This window comes from Pelophylax lessonae (genome assembly GCF_965119305.1).
Source record: "Pelophylax lessonae genome assembly, chromosome: 3".
In the NCBI taxonomy this organism is placed as follows: Eukaryota; Metazoa; Chordata; class Amphibia; order Anura; family Ranidae; genus Pelophylax; species Pelophylax lessonae.
Genome location: NC_138770.1, coordinates 580,036,217 through 580,060,407, shown reverse-complemented (window position 1 = coordinate 580,060,407; position 24,191 = coordinate 580,036,217). Strand labels below are relative to the sequence as shown.

Sequence of the window (24,191 nt, the reverse complement as noted above, 5' to 3'; positions counted from 1 at the left end):
AACCCCTGAACTCCTCTCTACCCAACTCCAAACCTGTGCTTTTCTTTTTAACTCTGATGAGTTGTGGAGCCGGCTATTCCTGAGCTGCAGCTCACGTAAACAAAGGCAGAATGACCTGCAGCTCAATAGGGAAAAAAACATGAGTTCAGAGTTTGCCTAGAGAGGAGTTCAGGGTTCAGCAGACGCCTGATCTCATCTTTAATAGTGACTTCTGACAAAGCGATTTTCCATGCCTGTCACCTGTCCCTGTAGATGGGTGACATGGAGGAGGTGTGACCGACTGCAGGAAGTGGACGTTGCCTGTTCCTGGTCGAAGACTCAGCCAATCAGGAAGGAAGGATAACGATGACAGTGTGGAGATCACACCTATAAATAAGGACAAGTTGGCGACTCCTGTATTCCTCTGATGGGTCCCTTTAAATGACAGTCCAATATGGCTGTGCCCTGGCTCTGACCTGCAGGGTCCTGGCAGACACAAGTTCAGTGTGGGATTTATTCCTCCCCCTGTGTATGATGTACAGCCTCTGCCCCCCATGTCTGATGGTGTATGGGACACTCAGCACCGATCTGATCGGCTGTGACTCCAAGTAACCCCTTCCTCTCCCGGCTGCTTGGTGATCTGCTGTCTCACTGCTGGGACTTGTAGTTCCTCCTCAGTTGGAAGGATGTCCTGCCTTAGCATACCCCTATCTGTGATGAATAAGCAGACACACACACAGAGCCCGGCCTGTGCCCCTCACCTTGTCCCCTTCTCCCGGGCCGCACAGCTCGGGGGTACCGCTCATGTCGCTCCCTCGGGTGTCTCCGAGCCGCCACCGGTCAGTACGGGGACTTCCACTTCCTAATCCTCCAGGTAACCCCGGGCTGACGGAAACGTCCACAACACACAACCTCCTCCCCCTCCTCCTCCCGGATCCGCCTTCCCGGCATCCACCGCGGCGGCCGTGCGATCTGGATAGAGAAATCGCTGCGCAGGCAAAGGCGGAAGAGGAGCCAGCGAAGGGCGGAAGAAGAGCAGCTGTCAGGAGCGGTTGCCAGTCTCTAGGACACCTGACGTTAGGGGCTGACGTCACTTCCGTGTATTCGGACTCCGCTCTGGGTTTACACCTAGTGTATGAAATGGTGGGGATTGTAGTCCTATGACCTGTGTGTTCCTGGGAGAGTGTCTCCTGTCACGTTATGAGCAGCGGTTGTAATACAATACATTCATAGGAGTGACAGAGACAAGCGGGCGAAGGTGCCGGGATGGCGTCATATCCGGGACGTCTTCCCCGTGGCAGATCAGCAGTCCGGAAGTGACGCAATGGTCGGGACGGTATGATGCCTGGGCTACCTGAGGGCTGCTGCTGGTGACAGGGGAGCTCCGGGCGGACGCAGCGACAATGCGGTAAGCTCCAGAGAGGGGCCCGGTGGGCGCAGGGGGCGGGGCTTTGTCCGACTGCTGGCCTGCCGTGACCACCTGTTGAGCACTACGAGTCCCAACACAGACAGTCCTCTTCTCCTCCTTTACCAGTACCGGGGGAGGGGGTCTCCATTGTACTTCAGGATAAGGGCGCGGGCTGAGGGGTCGTCTGCCTTTTATCAGGCCGGTGTGCGGATCGTGTCTGTCACTGGGGGGATGGAGGACTGTGTGACATAATGGGGGAATCTCAGTGCTGCCTGTATGGGGGGGGGGATTCCCCTCATCTCCTCTTCTCCTCATCTCCTCTTCTCCTCCATAAATACTGCAATCAGCCACAACTGTATGACCACTGACCGGTACGGGTAATAACAGAATTCAGGAATATGCAAACTCTGGCCCTCCAGCTGTTGCAAAACTACAAGTCCCATCATGCCTCTGCCTCTGGGTGTCATGCTTGTGGCTGTCAGAGTCTTGCTATTCCTCATGGGACTTGTAGTTCTGCAACATCTGGAGGGCCACAGTTTGCATACCCCTTACATAGATTATCCAAATACATCTGAAAATGGGTGGGATATACTAGGCAGCAAATAAACATGTTGTCCCTGAAGTTGATGTGTTGAAAGCAGAAAAAATGTTCATCGCGATTTGTTGTGTATTGAGAGGTGTATCCGCAGAGTGGTCAGGGTGCCCATGCTTACCTATGTCCACAGCCAGAAGCACCTACAATGGGCATGCATGCATCAGAACTGGACCACAGAGCAATGGAAGAAGGTGGCCTGGTCTGATGAATCACATTTTCTTTTACATCATGTGGACGGCTGAGTGTGTGTGCATCGCTTACCCAGGGAAGAGATGTCACCAGGATGGAGAATGGTAGAAGGCAAGCCAGGGGAGGCAGTGGGATGCTTTGGGCAATATTCTCTTGGGAAACTTTGGCTCCTGCCATTCACGTGGAGGTTACTTTGACACTTACCATCTACCTTAATGTTAACCTCTTGGCACCGGCTCCTCCCAGCCCTTTAAGGGGTTTATGATCATGTGACCACTGTGATTTGCTGTCACATGATGGGAAAGCTCCCGTTTAATCTAACTGCTGGGAGCTACCAGAACCCCGATCCTTGGGACCGTGCATTAGGCACTCTCTGCCCTTTGGACACAGCTGATCACCGAATAGGGTAAAGGGCCAATCACAGTGGTCCTTTACCATGTGACCAACTGTGTCCAATCACAGCCAATCACATGTAAACAGACTTGCTGGTTATCAGCATTCCTTTCCTAACACGAGGAGTGCCAATAACTGACATGGCTGTCTGATTATCAGTGCCGCCTCATCAGCACCACATCTTCAGTCCCCCCTCAGTGCCGCCTCTTTAGCACCCACCAAAGCCCATCAGTGCAGAAAAAAAATAATTATTTGAAAAATTTTATAATGGAAACTAAGAAAAATAATTTTTTATTTTTCCCAAACTGTTGGGTCATTTTGTTTGCTTTGCAAAAAAAGCAAAACCCAGTGATGAATAAATGGCTCTGTCTCAAAGTGATAAAAATGTTTTATGGGCATTGGGCACAGTGTTTCATGACCAAACAATTGTCACTATAAGTGTGACAATGCTGAAAGGTGGAAGATGGCCTGGGCAGGAAGGGGGTGAAAATGCCCGCTACTGAAGTGGTTAGACAATATTTGCTTGTCCTGGAAACTCAGACTTCACTCTAATAATGCGAAGGTTTCATTTTATGTCTGGGAACTCCCAGTGCTTCTGACTTCAAAATTACATTTTTCAATTCCATGAGTAAAATGAAAGAAAAAGGAGATAATATTCTTCTTCATGGCGACTGCACAGTAGAAACGATTAGGGAGATTGAAATGTTCAGAGTATGAGAGGGGTCCAGCAGAAGATTGGGGGGGGGCACTGGAGTAAGGGAGGTATCTACATTGGGTTGTTTAGTCATTACTAGGGCTGCAACTAACGATTATTCTCATTGATTAGATGGCTGATTTTATTATTTCGATTAATTGGTTAATAATATTTAAAAAAAAGTGTTGTATAATTTAGTATGTAAATTTTTTTTTTTTTTTTAAAAAAGACAATTTTATTCTTTATATATTATATATATATATATATATATATATATATATATATATATATATATATATATATATATATATATATATATATATATATATAATGTAGTGGTAAATAACCAACTATATGGTTAGGGAGGAAAAGATCAAATCCACTCTGAGAATAGACAGAAGAGATATACTGTATATACTATTAGAGGTTGAATCTGGTAAATATCATCAGACTCGGAGATCAAATTTTTTATTAATAGAAAAAAAAAATTAAACACGGTTTTGCTGATTTTCAGACCGAACTGGAATAAATGATGTATGACGGACTACCTTGTAATAGGCAGTGGTTTTATAAAAAGCTACGTGCACCTGCTGTCTCTTATGCTGGGCATACAAAAACAATGTCTTCCTTCAAAAAAAATTTAGGGCTCTTTCACACGGCCGCTCCGCTTGTCCGCAAATCATCCTATTTTTTTGCGGATGGTTTGCGGACATAATGTAAGTCTATGGCATTGCAAATGTCAGCGGAATACCATCCGCTGACATCCGATTTCCTTCCTTTCAGTTCTGTTCCGTTTTTTGGAACGGAACAGAACCCTATTTTTGTTCCATTCAAAAAGCCGGAAAGGAAGGAAAATCGGATGTCAGCGGTGTCATCCGCTGACATCCGCAATCCCCATAGACTTACATTATGTCCGCATATCATCCGCAAACGGATGGGATGATATGCGGACACACAGAGCGGATGACACAAATGTCATCTGCTCCGTGGAAAAAAAAAAGTCCTGCAGCGGAGCTTTCCCACGGAGCGGCCGTGTGAAAGAGGCCTTAATTTTAAGAAAGTTCGTTGGTTCGATTTTCTAATCGTTAGTGGGGTCAAATTTGACTTTAGTTTTCGACCACAGTGACAGGGAAATTAGAAGGAGCTGAATAGAAAACTTCTTGGTCAAAGGAATTTTCAGACATTGTAAGTGGTTTTCATTCATAAAATTACACTCCTTTTTAAAATGGAATGTTCAAAGCAAGTGAAGTTTTCAAATGACATTCATTCAGCAAATGTACAAAGATTTTTCATATTAATATTCCCGCCCGAAAAACGACACATGTATGGCCAGCATAAGGTTCAGTTCACACCTATGCAGTTTGCTTTTGGTCCGTTTTTGCGCAATTTGTGTTTTGCATTTTTTATGCTTTCGCTTTTTTCTCTTTTGCCCAATTTGTTGGGTAGATTAAAAATGCAAATCGCAGCAACAAGGCACTACATGCTTTTCTGCAGCTTCTCCATTGAAGTCTATTAAACCAAAAAATCACTGTTTAAAAAAAAAAAGTCTTTGACCCTTTCCAAATACGCAGCGGCTAAAATAAGCATAGATGTGAACGTGTCCCATAGGAAACCATGTTAAATGAACTGTAGTGTGTTTTTGCAAAAAGCACCAAAAAACGCATAGGTGTGAACCAGGCCTAAGACGTTTAGTAGCAGCAGCATGCTTTTTTTTTTTTTTTTTTGTATCACCTGTCATAATAGCCCTTTATAGTACAAAAAGGGAAGATAAGCGCTACTATAAGGGACTCATTTATACTGTAAAACAGTGAAAGTAATATGTTTTTTTTATATATATATATATATATATATATATATATATATATATATATATATATATATATATATAATATATATATAGTGGGTGTGTAATAAATACACCCAGAAGTAGGATATGTGGGCATTTTAACTAGGAGTAAGACATGGAGCTATATGAAGTATGAAGGGAGATATAAATCTTTTATATTAAAGTAGCACTATAATGCCTTATATTACCTTCTCTGGGTTCAGATGCTGAGCCTCCCTGCTCAGAGTCTTTAAAGTGATATTATTTTTTTAAATCATTTAAATTAAACAACAAACATGTTATACTTACCTGCACTGTGTAATGGTTTTGCACCGAGCAGTCCTGATTCTCCTCTTCTGGGGTCCCCCAACGATGCCTCTGGCTCCTCCCACCTTCAGAGTGCTCCAATAGCAAGCATAGTATTGTATAGAGTGCCCCTATATCAAGGTAAAAACACTTCTGCCTTTAGAACCACTCACTTCCTGCCCATGACTACATGTCCCATGAGGCATTGCTCCTCACACATTCATAAGTTCTCAGGCACTTACTGACATCTATGGACGGTGTACTGATCTGTATGTGTGCTTCACTGTATTTCCTGATATGTAAACAAAAAAATGCATTCTGTATGCAGGCCAACTAATCGGCTGATTAGCTAATCGATTTATGAACATTTTTTGATAACTATTTTCATAATCGATTAGTTGTTTGGGCCCTGGTCCTGGTCATTACCCCAGGAGCTAGATCACTGTTCTATTTCGCTGCATATAGGTGTGCATGGGAGCAAATTCGGTAAAACTAGGGAAGTTCTATTGTTGGAAAATCAAGAAGAGAGGCAGGGGACATTCAAGGGGCCTTTTTACAGGGGTGTCTTTTTTTTTTTTTTATTTCATTTATTTATTTTTCGTTTGTCTTTGGTTGAAAAATGGAAAGTGATTCCTATGGGCTTGTGGATGTAAAGGGATGATCACCTGTTTACATTGCCTACATCCAGGTCTGTTTTTTTGCACTGAAGCTGTGCCCTTTTTCATTCATACAGATCTGAACAGATGTAAACGGATGCCATCCATTGATGTCCATTTTTAGGCAAGAAACATTTTATACTTTCGTCACCTAGGATTGGTTCCTTCAACTAAAAAAAATAAGAATTAAAAAAACACAGATGTAAACAACTTAACTGAAGTGCAAACTGATGTGAACAAAAGTGAATACAGATGTGTAAACTGATGTACCCTGAATGAGTATTCATCAGTTTTTCTCTTCGCAAACAATGTGACTGAACTGATGTTCGTGTGAAAAAACCCCAAGGCTTTTAGATACTTAAACGTACTGTGCATCCATACGAAGGGCTGTGTTGGCCCGCATGGAATGCACAGGTGATCTGTGCGTCCGCATGCAGGCAGTCTCATTCAGGTCTACAGAGATGCAGCGGTGGCACAGACAGCCACTGCTCCCAATTTGGCAAGTGCAGCCCACCGAACTCCCACTGTCTGTGTTTGGGGACACACCGCAGCACCCACACTGCGCAATAGACATGAATGAAGACTGCCCACATGCAGATGCATGGAACACCTGTGCATTCTGTGTGGGGAAAAAACGGCCCTTCGCACAGGTATACACTAAAAGCGGAGCTCCACACAAAAGGGGACGCTCCACTTGTCTGTTCTTTTGGGAAGATCACTGCAGAACAATTGCAGCGATCTTACTCGGAAAAGGGAATGGGTACCTGGTACCCCACTCCCCCTCGAAAGGTGGCAAATGTGGTAGCGGAGAGGGGGAGGAAGCAAACAAGCGGTGGAGCTCCGCTTTAGGAATGCCTTTGTGAATGAGGCCCATGACTCAGTCCATGGGGTCCAGCATCTTCTGTGTAACTGTCAGGTTTTCTTCATTCATAATTTAACCACTTGCTGACTGGGCCTTTTTCTGGCATTTGTTGCTTTATTTATATATATATATTTTTTTTTTTTGCAGAGACCCTAGAGAATAAAATGGCGGTCGTTGAAATTTTGTATGTCACACAGTGTTTTTGATTTCTGCAAAGGAGATTTATGGGTCAGTACCTGAAAATGTTTTATTTGTTAAGGAGGGCCTTGTAGCAATTTCAGTGTGTGTGTGTGTGTGTGTATATATATATATATATATATGTATATGTATGTATGTGTGTGTAAATTCAGGTTAAAAGCCTTTTATCTTTCAGGAAGTCCCGCCATACACTGTATGTTTAAGGATCCCTATATAGAGCAACCCTAGGAGCATTGAAACACATCACTGGGAATGGCACGTGACATTCGTAGCAAGTTTGTTTCATAAGGGGAATCTGTAATGAGAACAATGAAAGCTGCCATTGCTGACATCTTTTTCATCATGCTAGTTCCCTGGTAGTCATGTGAATGTGTTTTTTTTAATATGGTCTAAGTCTGTGGCTTGGAAAAAGTATAGATCTAAAGGCTGACACTCCTTTACAGAATGCTTGTTCTGGGTCTGACTCAAAATTATTAAAGTCAGACACAGCCAGGCAACCTGCATTTTCAGTTTGAGGCCATCCATGGCATCTCCCATACTTCTCTTATGACAGAGTCGCTAAGAGCTCCATTTGCAAATGGAGGCAGCGTGTGTGGAAAACCCACTTTAAGCAATAAGAGCTCGATAGTACCCACAGCCATTTGCTGTATTGGCTCAAACAGCAATTACCTGCAGATGATCGGCCCTGGATGCAGGCTTTCATGCTGCGCATGCACAGGCGTGCCGCAGGTCTCTTCTATTATGTCTTGGGACACTTGTGGTGTGTCTCTGCATGCTCTGGGAATCCAGCACTTGCTCAGATATGCTGCAGGTCTCCATTAGTACTTTGGGACCAGCCAGACTTCCGCGGTGCGTCTGTGCATGTGCGGGATGGAAAACCAGTAAAACCATATCTGCAAGGGAGACAATGGTGGACTTGACATAGGACTGAAGGCTGAACTATTTTTTTCATGGTGAATAGAGTGAGGCTCTAATAACTCTGTCAGTTTGTTTGCCATCTGCGTCCCATTGGAGAGATTTCCCTTCCCCTCTGTCCCATATCCTAAACATGACGGGAGAGGAAATCCCTCCAAAGCAAGGCAAATCCTTAGTAGTCACCAGAACTAGTGTCCCTATTGGAAGATTCCTTCTCTAGTCCTGTTCTGGTGACAATCCAAAATGTGGGATTTTCTTTCACATTCAGTGATAACGTTCATCAGGACAAACTGAGCGGGTGAATCTCCCTAAGGGATTGTTCACACTAGTGAGGTGTTGTATGGTTGCCTCCCCACCTGCTGTAACCACCTAAATCCTGCGGTGGGGGGGGGGGGTTGCTTGCAGAGCTCTTAAGTGGGCCTTGTTCAGCAGGAGCCCACTGAAAGCGACAAATATTTCACTCCTGCTGCAGCGGCAGTTAAATGGGGGGGGGGGTCAATGGTAAAAGCACAGATCAACAGGTTCAGGGGGGCACAGATAAAAATAAATAAGGAGTCCTAATCTCTCTCCAAGTCTAAAAGAGAATGTGTTGCCTTAATAGGACTAGTATGGGTGGTATTGTCCTACAGAGATCAGCCAAAACTTTATAACCTCCCACCTAATATTGAGTAGGTCCCCCTTTTGACACCAAAACGGCTCTGATCCATCAAGGCATGGACTCCACTAGACCTCTGAAGGTATGCTGTGGTATCTGGCAACATGTCATCAGTAGCAGATCCTTTACGTCCTGTAAGTTGTGAGTCAGACCTGCACGGATGGGACTTGTTTTTCCAGCTCATCCCACAGATGCTCAATTGGATTGAGATCTGGAGAATTTGGAGACCAACTCAACAACTCAATTTCATGGGGCCACTGCCATGAGGGAACACGATTTCCATTGCACCTTGATGCAGTCCGCATGCAGCCTCTCGGCGGGTGAGCCTTGGCGCCGAGTGGCCGCATTTTTGCATGAATTAGTGTGAATACAGCTGTGCCGAGAACTACAGTACCGCACTGTAGCTGTCTTTTGGCTATATGGCGGTACTAAAGTGGCTAAATACAAGACTCATGTGTTCTTCCTTGAAACTCGTTGTACTTGTGTATTTCTGCCAGATGCAGTGTGAAACTTTACATCTCTACAGAAGCTTCCTAAAATAAAGACCGGTCACTACTGCTCTCTCTCCTTGTGCAAGGTGACTGGTCTTGTCTTCGCCCCCTCCTGTATTTCTGCAAACAGTTTGTAGTGGATGGAGCCGGTCCACAGCTCTGCTCTCTGCACAGGTTATGTACAATGATGTCACTGCTACTATTTTTACAAAGTAATATCTCAGCTTGCAAAGCCAATTTGATCCCACCAAAGCTGATTTATAGTCTTTGTGGCTATTAAGGCGGAGCTCCAGGCTCCTGCAGAAAAAAATACTGTAGCTGCTGACTTTTAGTATTAGGACACCTACCTGGCTACATTAGCCATAGGGTGCTGCCACCGCCATCTCCACTAAGGGAAACTGGCAGTGAAGACTTGCGGCTTCACAGCTGGTTCCCTACTCCACATGACCAAATCATGATGTGAATAGGCCGGCTGCTGGGGGGGGCCTCGGCGAACTCAGTTGGAAGTGGGAGTGGGTACCTGTCAAAACCAGGTACCCCCCCCCCCCCACACACACACACCACCACCATCACCAAAAGATGGCAAATGTGGAGGAGGCAGACAAGCGGAGCCTCCTCTTTTTGGGTGGAGCTCCGCTTTAGGGCATATATTTCAGTGAAAAATTTTGTGTCTGGAGTTTAACTTTAAATTCTAATGGTAATTAGTCCATATACCAATGTGGGCCCACAGTATAGTTACACTGTGCTTGTTTATAGTTTAGGCTTTGAGTTGTGTGGTGTTTTTTGTGCGTTGTTACCTCGTGTGTGTGTGTGTATAACAATTTTAGTGTGTGTATGCTTTATAAACAGTCACTATCTGTTTTCAAAGTTTTAAATTACTCTGCACATTTTATGTTTTTGTCTTTTTTTTCTTTTATTTATAGGTCTGTTACATGTGGTTCAGATATGTTGGGAAGATAAGCTTCAAGGCAGGTGAGTTTCTGTTTAAAACCGCAAATGTTTCTCTTTCCACTCCAGTCACTGTCAGTTGTAGCAGATGAAGTAACATTTCATAAAATATACAAAAGTGAGTACACCCCTCACATTTGTGTAAATATTTTATTATATCTTTTCATGTGATAACACTGAAGAAATGACACTTTGCTACAATGTAAAGTAGTGAGTGTACAGCTTGTATAACAGTGTATATTTGCTGTCCCCTCAAAATAACTCAACACACAGCCATTAATGTCTACACCGCTGGCAACAAAAGTGAGTACACTCCTAAGTGAAAATTTTCAAATTGGGCCCAGAGTGTCAATATTTTGTGTTGCCACCATTATTCTCCAGCACTGACTTAACCCTCTTGGGCATGGAGTTTACCAGAGCTTCACAAGTTGCCACTGGAGTCCTCTTCCATTCCTCCAGGATGACATCACGGAGCTGGTGAATGTTAGAGACCTTGCGCTCCTCCACCTTCCATTTGAGGATGTTCCACAAATTCTCAATAGGGTTTAGGTCTGGAGACATGCTTGGCCAATCCATCACCTTTACCCTCAGCTTCTTTAGCAGTGGTAAGGCAATGGTCATCTTGGAGGTGTGTTTGCGGTCGTTATGTTGGAATACTGCCCTGCGGTCCAGTCTCTGAAGGGAAAGGATCATACTCTGCTTCAGTATGTCACAGTACATGTTGGCATTCATGGTTCCCTCAATGAACTGTAGCTCCCCAGTGCTGGCAGCACTCATGCAGCCCCAGACCATGACACTCCCACCAAAATGCTTGACTGTAGGCAAGACACACTTGTCTTTGTACTCCTCACCTGGTTGTCGCCACACACCCTTGACACCATCTGAACCAAATAAGTTTATCTTGGTCTCTTCAGATCACAGGACATGGTTCCAATACTCCATGTCCTTAGTCTGCTTGTCTTCAGCAAACTGTTTGCAGGATTTCTTGTGCATCATCTTTAGAAGAGGCTTCCTTCTGGGACGACAGCCATGCAGACCAATTTGATGCAGTGTGTGGTGTATGGTCTGAGCACAGACAAGCTGACCCCCCCACTCCTTCAACCTCTGCAGCAATGCTGGCAGCACTCATACATCTATTTTCCAAAGACAACCTCTGGATATGACGATGAGCACGTGCACTCAACTTCTTTGGTCGACCATGGGAGGCCTGTTCTGAGTGGAACCTGTCCTGTTAAACCCCTGTATGGTCTTGGCCACTGTGCTGCAGCTCAGTTTCAGGGTATTGGCAGTCTTCTTATAGCCTAGGCCATTTTTTATGTAGAGCAACAATTCTTTTTTTCAGATGCTCAGAGAATTCTTTGGCATGAGGTGCCATGTTGAACTTCCAGTGACAGTATAGTAGAATTAGAGTGATGACCCCCAAATCTAACACACCAGCTCCTCATTCACACCTGAGACCTCGTAACACTAACTAATCACATGACACCCAGGGAGGGAAAATGGCTAATTGTGCCCAATTTGGGCATTTTCACTTAGGGGTGTACTCACTTTTGTTACCAGCGGTTTGGACATTAATGGCTGTGTGTTGAGTTATTTTGAGGGGACAGCAAATTTTACACTCTTATACAAGCTGTACACTCACTACTTTACATTGTAGCAAAGTGTAATTTCTTCAGTGTTGTCACATGAAAAGATATAATAAAATATTTACACAAATGTGAAGGGTGTACTCACTCTTGTGAGATGGTGTGTGTATGTGTGTGTGTGTGTGTGTGTGTGTGTGTATGTATATATATATATATATATATAAAAATCAGGTAAAATAAGTATTAAACTATTGAAGTGAAATTTTCACCACATGTCTGTAACAACCCATGCAATCTATACATACAAAGAAACCAAAACGAAGTTCAGAATTTAAATTATGTGTAATAAAATGCATCGACGCAGGGAAAGCATATTGAACACCTGAGGAAAGGGAGGCACAAAAAGGCATGGAAAGCCAAGACACCAGCTGAAATCTATCAGTATTTAGAAATCAATCCTTCCCCTTGTCTGTGCAAACTAATATCAACTGATGGTCTCATTACCAAGGTGTCACACAAGAAACATCTCATGGTGGTTAAAAGCAAAGAGCGCTCTCAAGACCTTTGCAACCTTATTGTTGCAAAATGTACTGATGGTTTTGGTTACAGAAGGATTTCTAAACTTCTCAATGTTCCAGTGAGCACTGTTAGGGCCATAATCTGGAAGTGGAAAAAAACATCATTTCACTATAAACCATCCTTGACCAGGTGCTCCTTGCAAGATTTCTGACAGAAGAATGAAAATTATCAAGAGATGTCCAAGAGCAAAGGACCGCTTGTGGAAAGCTTTGGAAAGACCTGGAATTAGCAGGAACAATTGTTCCAAAGAGAACAATAAGCAATGCACTTAACCGCCATTGCCTGTATGCAAGCCCAACATGCAAGACTCCATTGCTGAAGAAAAAGCATGTTGAAGCTCATTTTAAAGTGGTTGTTAACTTTTTTTTTTTTTTTTTTTTTTTTTTAAGTAACAAACATGCCTATACTTATGCTCTGTGCAATGGCTTTGTACAGAGCAGCCCCGATCCTCTTCTTCTGAGGTTGTCTGCTGCACAACATTTAGACATTTTGGTCTCATCTGACCAGACTTGTAACTCTTTGAATGCCATAATACACACCATGTTTGGAGATCAAATGGCACTGCACCTCATGCCAAAAACGCCATATCAACAGTGAAGTTTGGAGGTGGGAAAATCATGTGGGACTGTTTTTGCAGCATACGGTACTGGCAAAACTCCTATCTTTGAAGGAAGGATGAATGGAAAATGTACCAAGACGTTTTGATAAAAAATTTGCTGCCATGTATCAGGATGATGAAGATGAAACCAGGGTGAACATTTCCACACTGATCCCAAACACAAAGCCAAGGAAACTCTCTCAATTGGTTTCAAAGAAAGCAAAGAAAATAAAGCTGCTAGAAGGGCCCAGCCAATCACCGGACTTGACTCCAATAGAAAGTCTATGGAAAGAACTAAAGATTAGAGTTCATAGAAGAAGCCCACGGAACCTTCAAGATTTGAAGACTGTGTGTGAAAGAATGGGCCAAATCGCACCCGAGCAATGCATGCGACTAGTGTCTCCATACAGGAGGCGTCTGGAAGCTGTCATTACCAACAAAGGATTTTGCACCAAGTATTAAATACATTTCAGTTAGCATGTTCAATACTTTTTCCCTGTGTCATTCCATTTTATTACACATGCTTTCTGAATGGATTTGTGTTGGTTTCTTCATATTTATGAATGGCATGGGTTGTTACCAACATTTTCATGTCAATAGAACCTTTTTAGAAATATATTTAACTAGAAAAATGGTGACGTGTTCGATACTTATTTTACCCTGTGTGTGTTAAAGTGTGTAATGTCTGTTCATTCAGCATCAAACTAACTTTAAAGGGACACATTTGCATGAAATATTGTGTTCTGATGAACTGTGTTTCAGCTAGTATTTCTCTATCGCTCATTGACAGACGTAGTCTTCTTGATTCTCAAGAGCTGGGTTATGTTGTCTCCGCAGGAGTAGGACTAGGCAGAAAGACAAAACGTTCTGGCTCCACCTTAGGGGCAGTCCCTGAGGGTATATCCTCCCTCTCTCTGCTACAGGGAATCAGTTTTTTTCTGTCTAGTCAGGAGTAAGGACCTAAGCTCCTTGCTGGGATCTTTTTGGTCCTGGCAAGATTTTTTCTTTAGAAGAAATATTTTTTAGGTAGTTTTTTCTCCAGTGTTTTTCCTGTGAGATCTTCAAGCAAAAAACGCCGGACTGGGCGACACTAGTGGTCACCCCAGCCGGCCTACGAGCGCGCGCAGACCATTGCATTGCGCTTGGTCGGCCGCGACACATTCAAGTAAGTATGCGGGGCCGGGCGACGGGCTGGATGTTGAGATCCAGTGGTCACCCCGGTTTCTGCCTACGAGCGCGTGCAGACCAGAGCTCTGCGCTGGGTCGGCCGCGACGGAGTCCCAGTGGAGGGACTGACCTTGCGAGTTAAAAGTCTCGCTTGGACGCCAGGAACCTGAGAGTCGAGGCGTCCGGAGTGGTCCACAAACCCCCACCCCGGTGGAGAGGGTATTGTGAAGAGAGGGTGCCTGTCGGTTCGGTATGGTGAGTAAACGTTCCCTTTTTTCTTTCCTCGTTATGAGGCAGTATGAATTATGGGCCCCTCCATACATGGTCAGTATATATCTGACACTAAAAGTCCCCCTTGTAAATACAGTATGTGTTTGTGGGAAGTGGACTTGGTTTGAGAGCTAACACTCTACCCAGCAGACTGTAGCATTACAGCAGACATAGGAGGTATAATCCTACCTTATTTGTAGTGTATCTCCTGTAGATCTATCAATCGCCACTCAGCAGAGATGCAGGTGGATGTGCTGGGAAAAACGTTTTCGGCGGTCCGCCGCCATTTTGCCGTAGACCAGGTGCATGCATGTCCTCAGGTCACGCCGGCCGCCATGTTTTTGGAGTCTAATGTCTCCTATATGGGGGCGGCCATGTTTCATGAGCCCAGCTACCTCGTGGAGAGCTGGGAACGCCGGAAGGCGTACACAGGGGGCGGAGCCACGTCCTTCTACCCGGGAAAAAGCAACAGCTCCTTCCAGTCTGTAAAGACAGACGCTGACTGCAGTTGGTTGGAAACTTCACTGCATCGGTTGGTGAGCCTTGGGGGTCCCTCTCTCTCTCTGTGGGATCGAGAAGCAGGTACTCTGAGGGGCGCTATTGCGCTAGGGGGAGACACATAAAAAAAAAAAAAAGAGGTATTTCTATTAAAAAAAAAAAAAAGTTTTTTTGTGTTTTCTGGCAAAGGTGTCCTGAATTATCATGGACCCTGCCACTCATGTATCTCCTCCGGATCCCCTCGAGGGGTCTGCGGGATCCTCCAGCACCCCACTGACGATTAAATCATTGTCCGCTATTATGGAAGCTTGTGTCCCGGGTGGAAGTGGCTTGTCAGGGACAGGGTGCAAGTAAGCGACCCCCGCCTAACCCCTTATTATCTGAAACCTCGGATTCAGACTCTGAGCCTATTTCTGCAGTTGCAAGTACTTCATCTGGTATTGGTGTCTCGTGTACTGTCTTTTCAGACAGTGAGGAGGATGTTTCGGCATCAGCCATAGCCCGAGAGGAAGCGTTGGTAAACGCACTCATGGTATCTGTTCAAGAGACCTTAAGATTACAGGGTATTCCGTCAGAAATAGCTGAAACTGAAATCCCTTTTGGGACTAAAAACGCATCTAGTGGCGAAGGTTTTTTCCATTGCCCAAATGTTTTGGCAATCCAATCAAAGAAGAATGGAGTCTGCCAAAACGCATTTCTACTATTTCTAAACGCATTAACAGGCGTTATCCGTTTGAGGAAACCCTCATTAAGAAATGGACAGAACCACCTGTGGTGGATTCACCAATTGCTAGATTGAATAAAGCCACGGTTATTCCTTTAGAAGACGCTCAGTCTTTTAAAGATCCAGTGGATCGCAAGATAGAAGCTATGTCTCGCACCATGTTTACCTTGATTGGATCAGCTTTCAGACCAATAATTGCTATTGGTCTGGTTTCGCAGGCTGTAACTGTATGGACCAAGTGGTTACGCCGGGACCTAGAAGAGGTCCCTCAGGCGGTATCAGATTTGTTGGAACAGATGATACAGGGGTTACAGTTTGTGTGTGATGCGGCGTTAGACGCCACTTCATTATTGGCGCGAGCATCTGTCTCAGCGGTGGTTCTCAAGCGTACACTGTGGCTAAAAGGTTGGTTAGCCGACCAAGGTTCCAAAAAAGCATGGCTAATTTCCCCTTTTTAGGAGAGCGTCTATTTGGAGCCAACTTAGATGAGATCATTAAGGATCTCACGGGTGGAAAGAGCACCTTTTTACCGCAAAATTTTAAAGGTAAAGGAACTCGTCAAAGACGAGGGCCTTCTTTTTCTGCTCACAAGAGGTTTTTTTTCGTCCCGCGGGTGAAAAAATTAAGTCCTCCAAAGCTCCTGCAGGAGGCGTCAGGGGTCGTTGGTCGGGCAAGCAAAAGCCCGCCCCCTCTAGACCTGAAGATAAACCGTCCAAAGCCTGAAGGTGCGCCCCCCACCCATAACTGGGGTGGGGGGACGTCTTCGCCGGTTCCCGGATCCATGGCTTTCCAGAATCCCGGACAGATGGGTTTGCGAAGTCATAAGGTCAGGGTACAAGATCGAGCTTCGATCTCTCCCACCGGCGCGATTCTTCCCTTCCAATAGCCGACTATCCCCGGATCGTTTAGACGATCTGTGGAGAGCAGTCACAGATTTACTACAACAAGGAGTGGTAGTCCACGTTCCTTGGACAGAACGCTTTCAGGGGTTTTTATTCAAACCTATTTACAATACTCAGGAAAGAGGGCAAAGTGCGTCCAATTCTGGACTTAAGGGCACTCAATTCTTTTGTCTACATAAGAAGATTCAGAATGGAGTCCATTCGCACAGTAGCAGCCTTTCTGCATCCAGGGGATGTCCTAGCGTCCATAGACATCTAGGACGCATATCTTCACATTCCCATTTTCGCAGGACATCAGCGGTTTCTACGTTTTTCCGTAGAAGAGAACCACTATCAGTTTGTGGCGTTACCTCTCGGTCTCGCCACGGCTCCGCGGGTCTTCACGAAGGTGTTGGCCCCAATGTTGGCACTTCTGCGCCAAAGAGGCATATCGATTCTAGGTTACCTAGACGATCTTCTGCTTCATGCAGAGTCTCCTCAGACCTTGCTACAAAACATAGAAATTACTATGATTTCTTTACAGGAATTCGGGTGGCTGGTGAACCAGCAAAAGTCATTTCTGGTTCCCACCCAGAGGCTCGAATATCTGGGTCTAATTCTAGACACAGTCAGGACAAGAGTTTTTTCTTCCGGTAGGGAAACTCCGAAAGATTCAATCAGCAGTCCACCAACAGCTGGTCTTCCCTTCGGACTTGCATGAGGGGTCTGGGGTTGATGGTGGCTTCCTTCGAAGCAGTCCCATTTGCCCAGTCCCATACCCGAATTCTTCAGCAAGAGATTCCTCTCAGATGGAATCGGAATCCCTGGACAATCAGATCCGATTGAGCAAACAGACCAGCGAGTCTCTGGTCTGGTGGCTTCGGTCTCCGATGCTCAGCCAGGGAAAGTCATTTCTGCCAATATATTGGACGACAGTGACCACGGATGCCAGTCTATCCGGATGGGGAGGAATTCTCGGTCAGTTATCTGTCCAGGGACTTTGGTCCCCGGAAGAATCCAGGTTACCGATAAATGTATTGGAACTGAGAGCGATCAGACTTTGTCTGATTCACTGGACCGAGCAGCTCCAGGGCAGCCCGGTTCGGATCCAGTCGGACAACGCCACGGCCGTGGCTTATGTCAATCACCAGGGGGGCACCAAGAGTGTCCGAGCGGCCAAAGAAGTGGCTTGCATTCTTCGCTGGGCGGAACGATTTGTTCCAGCAATCTCTGCGGTGTTCATTCCGGGGGTGGAGAATTGGCAGGCAGATTATCTCAGCCGTCAGACTCTTGATCAGGGGGAATGGTCCCTCCATCCAGACGTTTTCCACCAGTTGTGCCTACGATGGGGCACCCCGGATATGGATCTGTTGGCATCTCGATTCAACAGGAAAGTTCAGAGATTCGTGGCTCGCTCCCGCGATCCTCTAGCAGAAACCGCAGACGCACTGATCGCCCCGTGGGGGCAATACCAGCTAATGTATGCCTTCCCTCCTCTTGGGTTACTGCCAAGACTTCTTCGCAAGATAGAGGAGGAAGGAATTCCAGTAATCCTGGCAGCTCCGGACTGGCCTCGTCGAGCTTGTTACGCCGACTTGGTCAGACTGATGGCGGACGTCCCGTGGAGACTTCCTCTCAGGGAGGATCTACTGTCTCAGGGACCGATCTTCCATCCTGCTTTACGATCGCTGGTTTTAAACGGCCTGGTTATTGAGACCCAGGTGCTGAAGGACAAGGGATTGTCAGCTTCAGTTATTCCTACTCTAGTTAAAACAAGGAAAGCGACTTCCAGAAAGATTATCATCGTACATGGAAGTCTTATATTGTGTGATGTGAATCCCTTGGGTTCCATCTACATCTTTATTCGGTAGTCCGAATATTGGCTTTCTGCAACAGGGAGTTGAGCAGAAGCTGGCCTTGAGTGTTATCAAGGGTCTGGTTTCAGCATTTGCTATCTTCTTTCAGAAGCTTTTGTCTACTCATTCCTTGGTGCGGAATTTCATCCAGGGGGTGCGACACCTGGCTCTGCCAGTGCACGCGCCGTTACCATCCTGGGATCTTAATTTGGTGCTGTCGGTTCTTCAGACACCTCCCTTTGAAAATATCAGGGAGATTCCCTTGCCTACTTTATCCCAGAAGGTGGTCTTCTTGGTGGCTATCACTTCTGCACGCAGGGCGTCAGAACTGGCTGCATTATACTGTTGTTCCCCAGATCTGGTGGTTCATAGGGATAAGGTTGTTCTTCATCCGAATCCATCCTTCCTTCTAAGGTGGTTTCAAAGTTTCATTGAATAAGGACAGTGTATTGTCCTTCCTATGTCCTTAGCCCAATCATCCTCGAGAATTTGCATGGCATTCCTTGGATGTAGTTCGGGCGATCAGGATATACTTGAATACTACGGATTCAATTTGTAAGACGGATTCACTGTTTGTGATCACGGATGGCCCTAAGAAGGGGTTGCCTGTTCTGCTGCGACCATCCTTAGATGGATCAGACAGACGGTGGTATAGGCTTATTTTATCTAAGGGTCGGGATCCCCCGTTCCCTGTTAAGGCGCATTCTACTCGGGCGCTTTAGAGTTTCCTGGACCTTCCGCCATCAGGCGTCAGTGGTTCAGGTTTTCAAGGCGACTGTTTAGTAGTCGGTTCATACCTTTACAATATTGTATAAGGTTTATGTGATGGCATCGTCAGATGCCTCTTCTGGCTGCAAGGTTCCTGCAGGCCACTGTTTGAGGAGACTGTTGGTCTACCTCGAGGATTTGTGGGGTAGGTCTCATCTGTTTACTCGATGAGTCCTTTGATACTTCTGGTTGGCTCCGGTTGGGCCTTCTAGATTGGATTTTGATTCTGTCAATCCCACCCCTCATTTTGTGGCACTGCTTCTGGATGTCCCAGCTCTTGAGAATCAAGAAGACTACGTCTGTCAATGAGCGATAGAGAAAAATGGATTTTTGTAAGATCTTACCGTAAAATCCTTTTCTCTTAAGCTCATTGACAGACGTAGTACCCGCCCCTCTATCATTGAGTTGGGTTGGGTTAAATTCTCTGTACTGCTTTAAAACAGAACTGATTCCCTGTAGCAGAGAGAGGGAGGATATACCCTCAGGGACTGCCCCTAAGGTGGAGCCAGAACGTTTTGTCTTTCTGCCTAGTCCTACTCCTGCGGAGACAACATAACCCAGCTCTTGAGAATCAAGAAGACTACGTCTGTCAATGAGCTTAAGAGAAAAGGATTTTACGGTAAGATCTTACAAAAATCCATTTATTTTAGAACTGTATTCAGTATAGGAATTGAAGCTACGCCGCCTTAAAGAGTAACTGGAAAAAAAACATTCCCCTCTGGGTGATCTCTGTACATTACAAGGATTTTACCAAACTTTGTTGCAGATTCCTTCCTTTTGTTATTCTGAAGAAATAATGGTTTGTGTGCATGTGGAAAGTGTACCTAATGAGAGTGGTTTCATCATTTTAAATCTGCTGCTGCATCTGAAGGGCTCTGAGGAAATTGGCAGGGTCAGCATCCCTTTTAGATATGATTTCCTGTTGGGAGTATATCATCAAAAATTACATTTTTGTTGCAGGGGATGCTGGAAATCTAACTTGTATCTTCGTGTAGACTTCTGGGGATATAAGTGAGTCAATCGCACAAGCAGAAAATTGTTTTTGGAGGGCGTTCGGTACACATTCTGTGTACAGAACACCTCCAGGTAGCCATATTGCATTCCATTTTACAAAAAAATTGACAGAGCTGCAGAATGAAAAGGAAAGGAAATTTTAATTAACATGCAATTTAAATTTTTTTTTTTTTTTTTTTTAAACCCACGAAAGTGGAGTAACCCTTTAAAGAGGAAGCGCAAGCCATCCTGGCCAATCAGGCTGTGCTCCTGCAGCACACCAAACATGAGCTTTCTTGTAGGCTTACGAACACTGTAGGTTGCTAACGCACATGGTTTGCTGCGCACCACAATGGATGGTAACTTACTGCCACACGTTGTGATACACTGCATTTAAAAAACAAAGTATATGAACTTTTTTGGTGCGATTTCTGTGCATTGCAGAAAAATGCACAACAATGCTCATGCATTGCTTCAGTGCACAAATGTGAACCTAGCCTAGGAGACCATGTCACCCTCACGACAGAGGTGTATGGATCACAAATACAGAGAATGGGTCACATTATTTCAGCGTGTTTTTTTTTTTTTTGTTTTTTTTTGTCATGGAGTGTAGTTTTAACTATTTAAATACTAGCCCGTATATACCTGTTCATTACCAGGCTATTTTTTTAGTTTTCAGTATTGTGATAGTTTGACAATTGCTTGGTCTTGATAACATTATTCAAAAATTATTTTATTAGATATATATATATATATATATATATATATATATATATATATATATATATATATTATTTAGTTTTTTCAGACAGATTGGGCTTTGTTTTGATGGCTTTAATAACCCAAAAAAAACAAGTTTTGAAACCAGAAGTCTTTTCTAAAACCGTTTACTGTGTTATGATGCCCATCAAAAATAGGTGGTTAAAACATGGAGATTTGTAACGGTGCCATAGATAATAGCAGTGTCTTAGATCAAGCACAGTTGGAGTAGTTAATGTACAGGTCAAACACACCGGGAAGCTGGGGATCAAGAGGTTATTGTTAATATGGGCAGGATGAGGGAAGTGAAAAAGCTGAACTAACACATTAATTCTAACAGTACCATTCGGGGCATGCTGTGGATAACTGTCATGGTTACTTGTGCTTTCAACCAGACAGTCAAGTTATCAAATTTGCTGATCACATTACTGATCACCTGTGCAGCACCATGGCAACTTTAGATAAAACAGAGGCTAAGATGGCAGCTTCCATGGCTGTAAGTGCCGGTTCACACTAGTGCGGCTGCGGCGATCGCATGTAATGTCGGAGCGCACTGCTCCTTCATTACATGCGATCGGATGTGCGGATGCGAATTCAGCCATACACTATTAATGGCTAAATTCGCACCGCACCCACAGCAAAGACGCACAGGACCCTTTTTTGCAGCCGCATCAGGATCGGATCGCACAGTGGTTCACACTTGTGCAATCCGATCTTGTGCGAACTGTAGGATCGCACTGCGTTATGCAATCAAACTGGGGGAGTCGTTAAGATTACATTGACACCCCCAGCGTATCGCATATGGCAGTGTGAACTGCCAGGGGTGCGTTTGCGATGCGGGAACAGGCTGCAAATTCGCAGCCTTCCCGCATCGCATAAGTGTGAACCGGGGCTAAAGGATAGGAGGATTACAGCGTACTAGAGATAGGATGGAGGTGACAGGGTTTAATACAAAAAAAAATTCCACAAGTGAATGCGTTATTTATTTTTCAGAATATCCTATATCTCTGCTTATCAGAGTTCATTTGTGTGTAGCTATTAAAGCTTAACGCCATGTTTTAATGAACTTCAGTTTGTTTGCACCACGGTGGTCCAAATGAACTGTTTACTTCACAAATGTGCAGCGACTGTCAGCACGTGGAGGTGATTTACTGAAACCGGCGCACCCAAGTCTACATAGTAACAGTCCGTTTCCAGATATTATTGTCAAAGCTTCATTGAACAAGCTGAAGTTATAAGCCGATTGGTTACAATGCACAGCTGCTCCAGACTCTGTGTGCACCAGTTTTAGGAAATCTCCCCGTGTGTAGCTGAGGCCACATATTGTATACAGGACTGATTTTTTTGGCAGTGGGAGGGGGGCTTCCTGTCCTGCTCCTGAAACATAATTGGTTGGGCTGCTCAGCCATTCACAGGAAGGGTTGTATTTTCTGAATTTAAAGCTTTTTCTAATTGGCTGAGGTGGAGACGATGACATCATCCGCCCACCTCTCATCATCCAATCAGAGAAAGACATATATTAATCTAGAAAATATAAAGGCTCCTTTGAATGGCCAAGCAGCGCTCAGCTCGACTTTGTTTTGTAGCAGAACAAGAAATCCCCCATCATGCTGCCAGAACACAGCGCTGTATATAATATGTAGCTGAGGCTTGTTCCTTCAGCACTGCCAGCTGCTGCACGTGTTAGTGAAGGAAATAGTTTGTTTGGACCTACCTTGTCCAAACAAACTATTTTAAGTTCACTAAAATAAGGTTAGGCTTTAATTTGTAATTGCATACACCAAACAGGGCAGCTGATTCATGTAGTATTTACTTCCTGGAATCATCTGTCTTTTTAGCTCAGGCAGGAGGGTGTGCTTAGCTCCACAAACCCCTCCTGAAGACTCCTGGGATGTATGATATTTGCCTAGGCATAGAAACTAGGAAGTAACTGAATTAATTTAGAAAAAAAAAGTTTAAAACAAATATGATATACTTTCCTATCGATTTTACTCATGCTACTGGCATAAGGATTACAAATAATCAATGTTAAAGCTTTAATTGTTTCACTTTTTCTTAATGCATACTCAGTTTTTAAACTTTTTTTTATATGTCCATTTCTCCTCTCGTCCACAGCAGTACTTGTCCCTAGATGCTCATCGGTGTGTGACCGCTAAAAGAACTTTGCCATGATAATGGCCGGGCAGTTCCGCAGCTACGTGTGGGATCCCATCTTGATCGTCTCTCAGATAGTGCTGATGCAGTTCATCTATTACACCTCACTGGGCCTTTGGATCGCCTCTGTGGACTTGCTGATTCGCTATAGTCCTTCACTTGACCAGATCTTTAGTTATGAGAGCTTGGGATTTTCTTCAGTACATGGGAGAGTCTCTATGATGGCTTTCATTCTGAACTCCTTAACCTGTGCCCTGGGCCTACTGTACTTTATCCGCAGAGGAAAGCAGTGCTTAGACTTTACTGTGACTGTTCACCTCTTTCACTTCTTTGGATGTTGGATTTATAACTCTCAGCTGCCCAGCACTATCACGTGGTGGCTACTGAACATTGTGTGCATTGGCTTAATGGCAGTAATCGGGGAGTACCTCTGCCTGCGGACTGAACTCAATGAGATTCCTCTAAACTCTGCCCCTAAATCGAATGTGTAGACTGTCCGAATCCTGCGTATGTCTTTATTGTTGACACAATTCAGTATTTTTTCTCCACACTGTTAGATTTCCTAATGGTTCCTGGAGTCTGTTCATAATCAGTTCTGCTGTAAAGTCTACAAGGTACAGAACAACCAAGTATACATGCATTGAGCAAGTATACAAATCCATTATTTTAAATCCTCAGCATTTGCACACATACACTTTTTATTGTTCTAGCTACTGCCATCATGGGTTCATCCCCGGTGCTTTCATAAATATAAAAAAAATACCATAGGTTAGGAAAGCGGACAGCTAAAGGTAGACGATTAATGCTCATTCTAGGAAAGCGGACAGCTAAAGGTAGACGATTAATGCTCATTCTAGCAAATCTCCATATAATAGAACTTTAAAAATATTTTTTCCACATTTCTAGTTATCAGAATGTTTGATCTGAGAGCAGGTTTATTATATACAGCATTTTTATAGAGTGCTGAATTCCCAAACCTTGTAAGCAATTTTCCTGATCATTGAAATTCAAAGCAAAGGATATGCTCTGTGATTGGCACTGTACAAACTAAGAGAGCTTAACATTGTACAGCATTTTTTTTTTTCTTTCTTTTTTTATTTTACAACCCAAACACTATTCAAAGACTGTGAAAGATGGCAAGCTCGGCAATTGTAGCAAATCATTGAGGTGTTTTGGACTTTTTCATCTCAGGTGTTAAACTTTCATACCACCATAGGGGCTGTCATTAATCAGAGTGCCACCAC

The 24,191-nt window shown here is 44.4% G+C and overlaps 1 protein-coding gene across 2 annotated transcripts; it reads left to right on the top strand.

Annotated features, from left to right (window-relative positions):
- Positions 1–1,094: 1,094 nt before the first annotated feature.
- SYS1 (SYS1 golgi trafficking protein) lies at positions 1,095–23,724 on the top strand. 2 transcript variants are annotated; one of them, XM_082251719.1, is made up of 3 exons: positions 1,095–1,387; positions 10,090–10,138; positions 22,909–23,724. In XM_082251719.1, exon 3 carries the CDS (start codon positions 22,962–22,964, stop codon positions 23,436–23,438), a length of 477 nt encoding a protein of 158 aa, XP_082107845.1. In that variant the 5' UTR covers positions 1,095–1,387; positions 10,090–10,138; positions 22,909–22,961; the 3' UTR covers positions 23,439–23,724. The 2 variants fall into 2 exon arrangements, with proteins under 2 accessions (XP_082107845.1, XP_082107846.1); XM_082251720.1 differs by having other exon boundaries at positions 1,096–1,387; positions 22,912–23,724.
- The last annotated feature ends 467 nt before the right edge of the window (positions 23,725–24,191 follow it).

What these genes read in the sequence shown, in the direction of transcription:
- SYS1 (XM_082251719.1), top strand. Translation starts at nt 22,962, where the DNA reads ATGATAATGGCCGGGCAGTTCCGCAGCTACGTGTGGGATCCCATCTTG.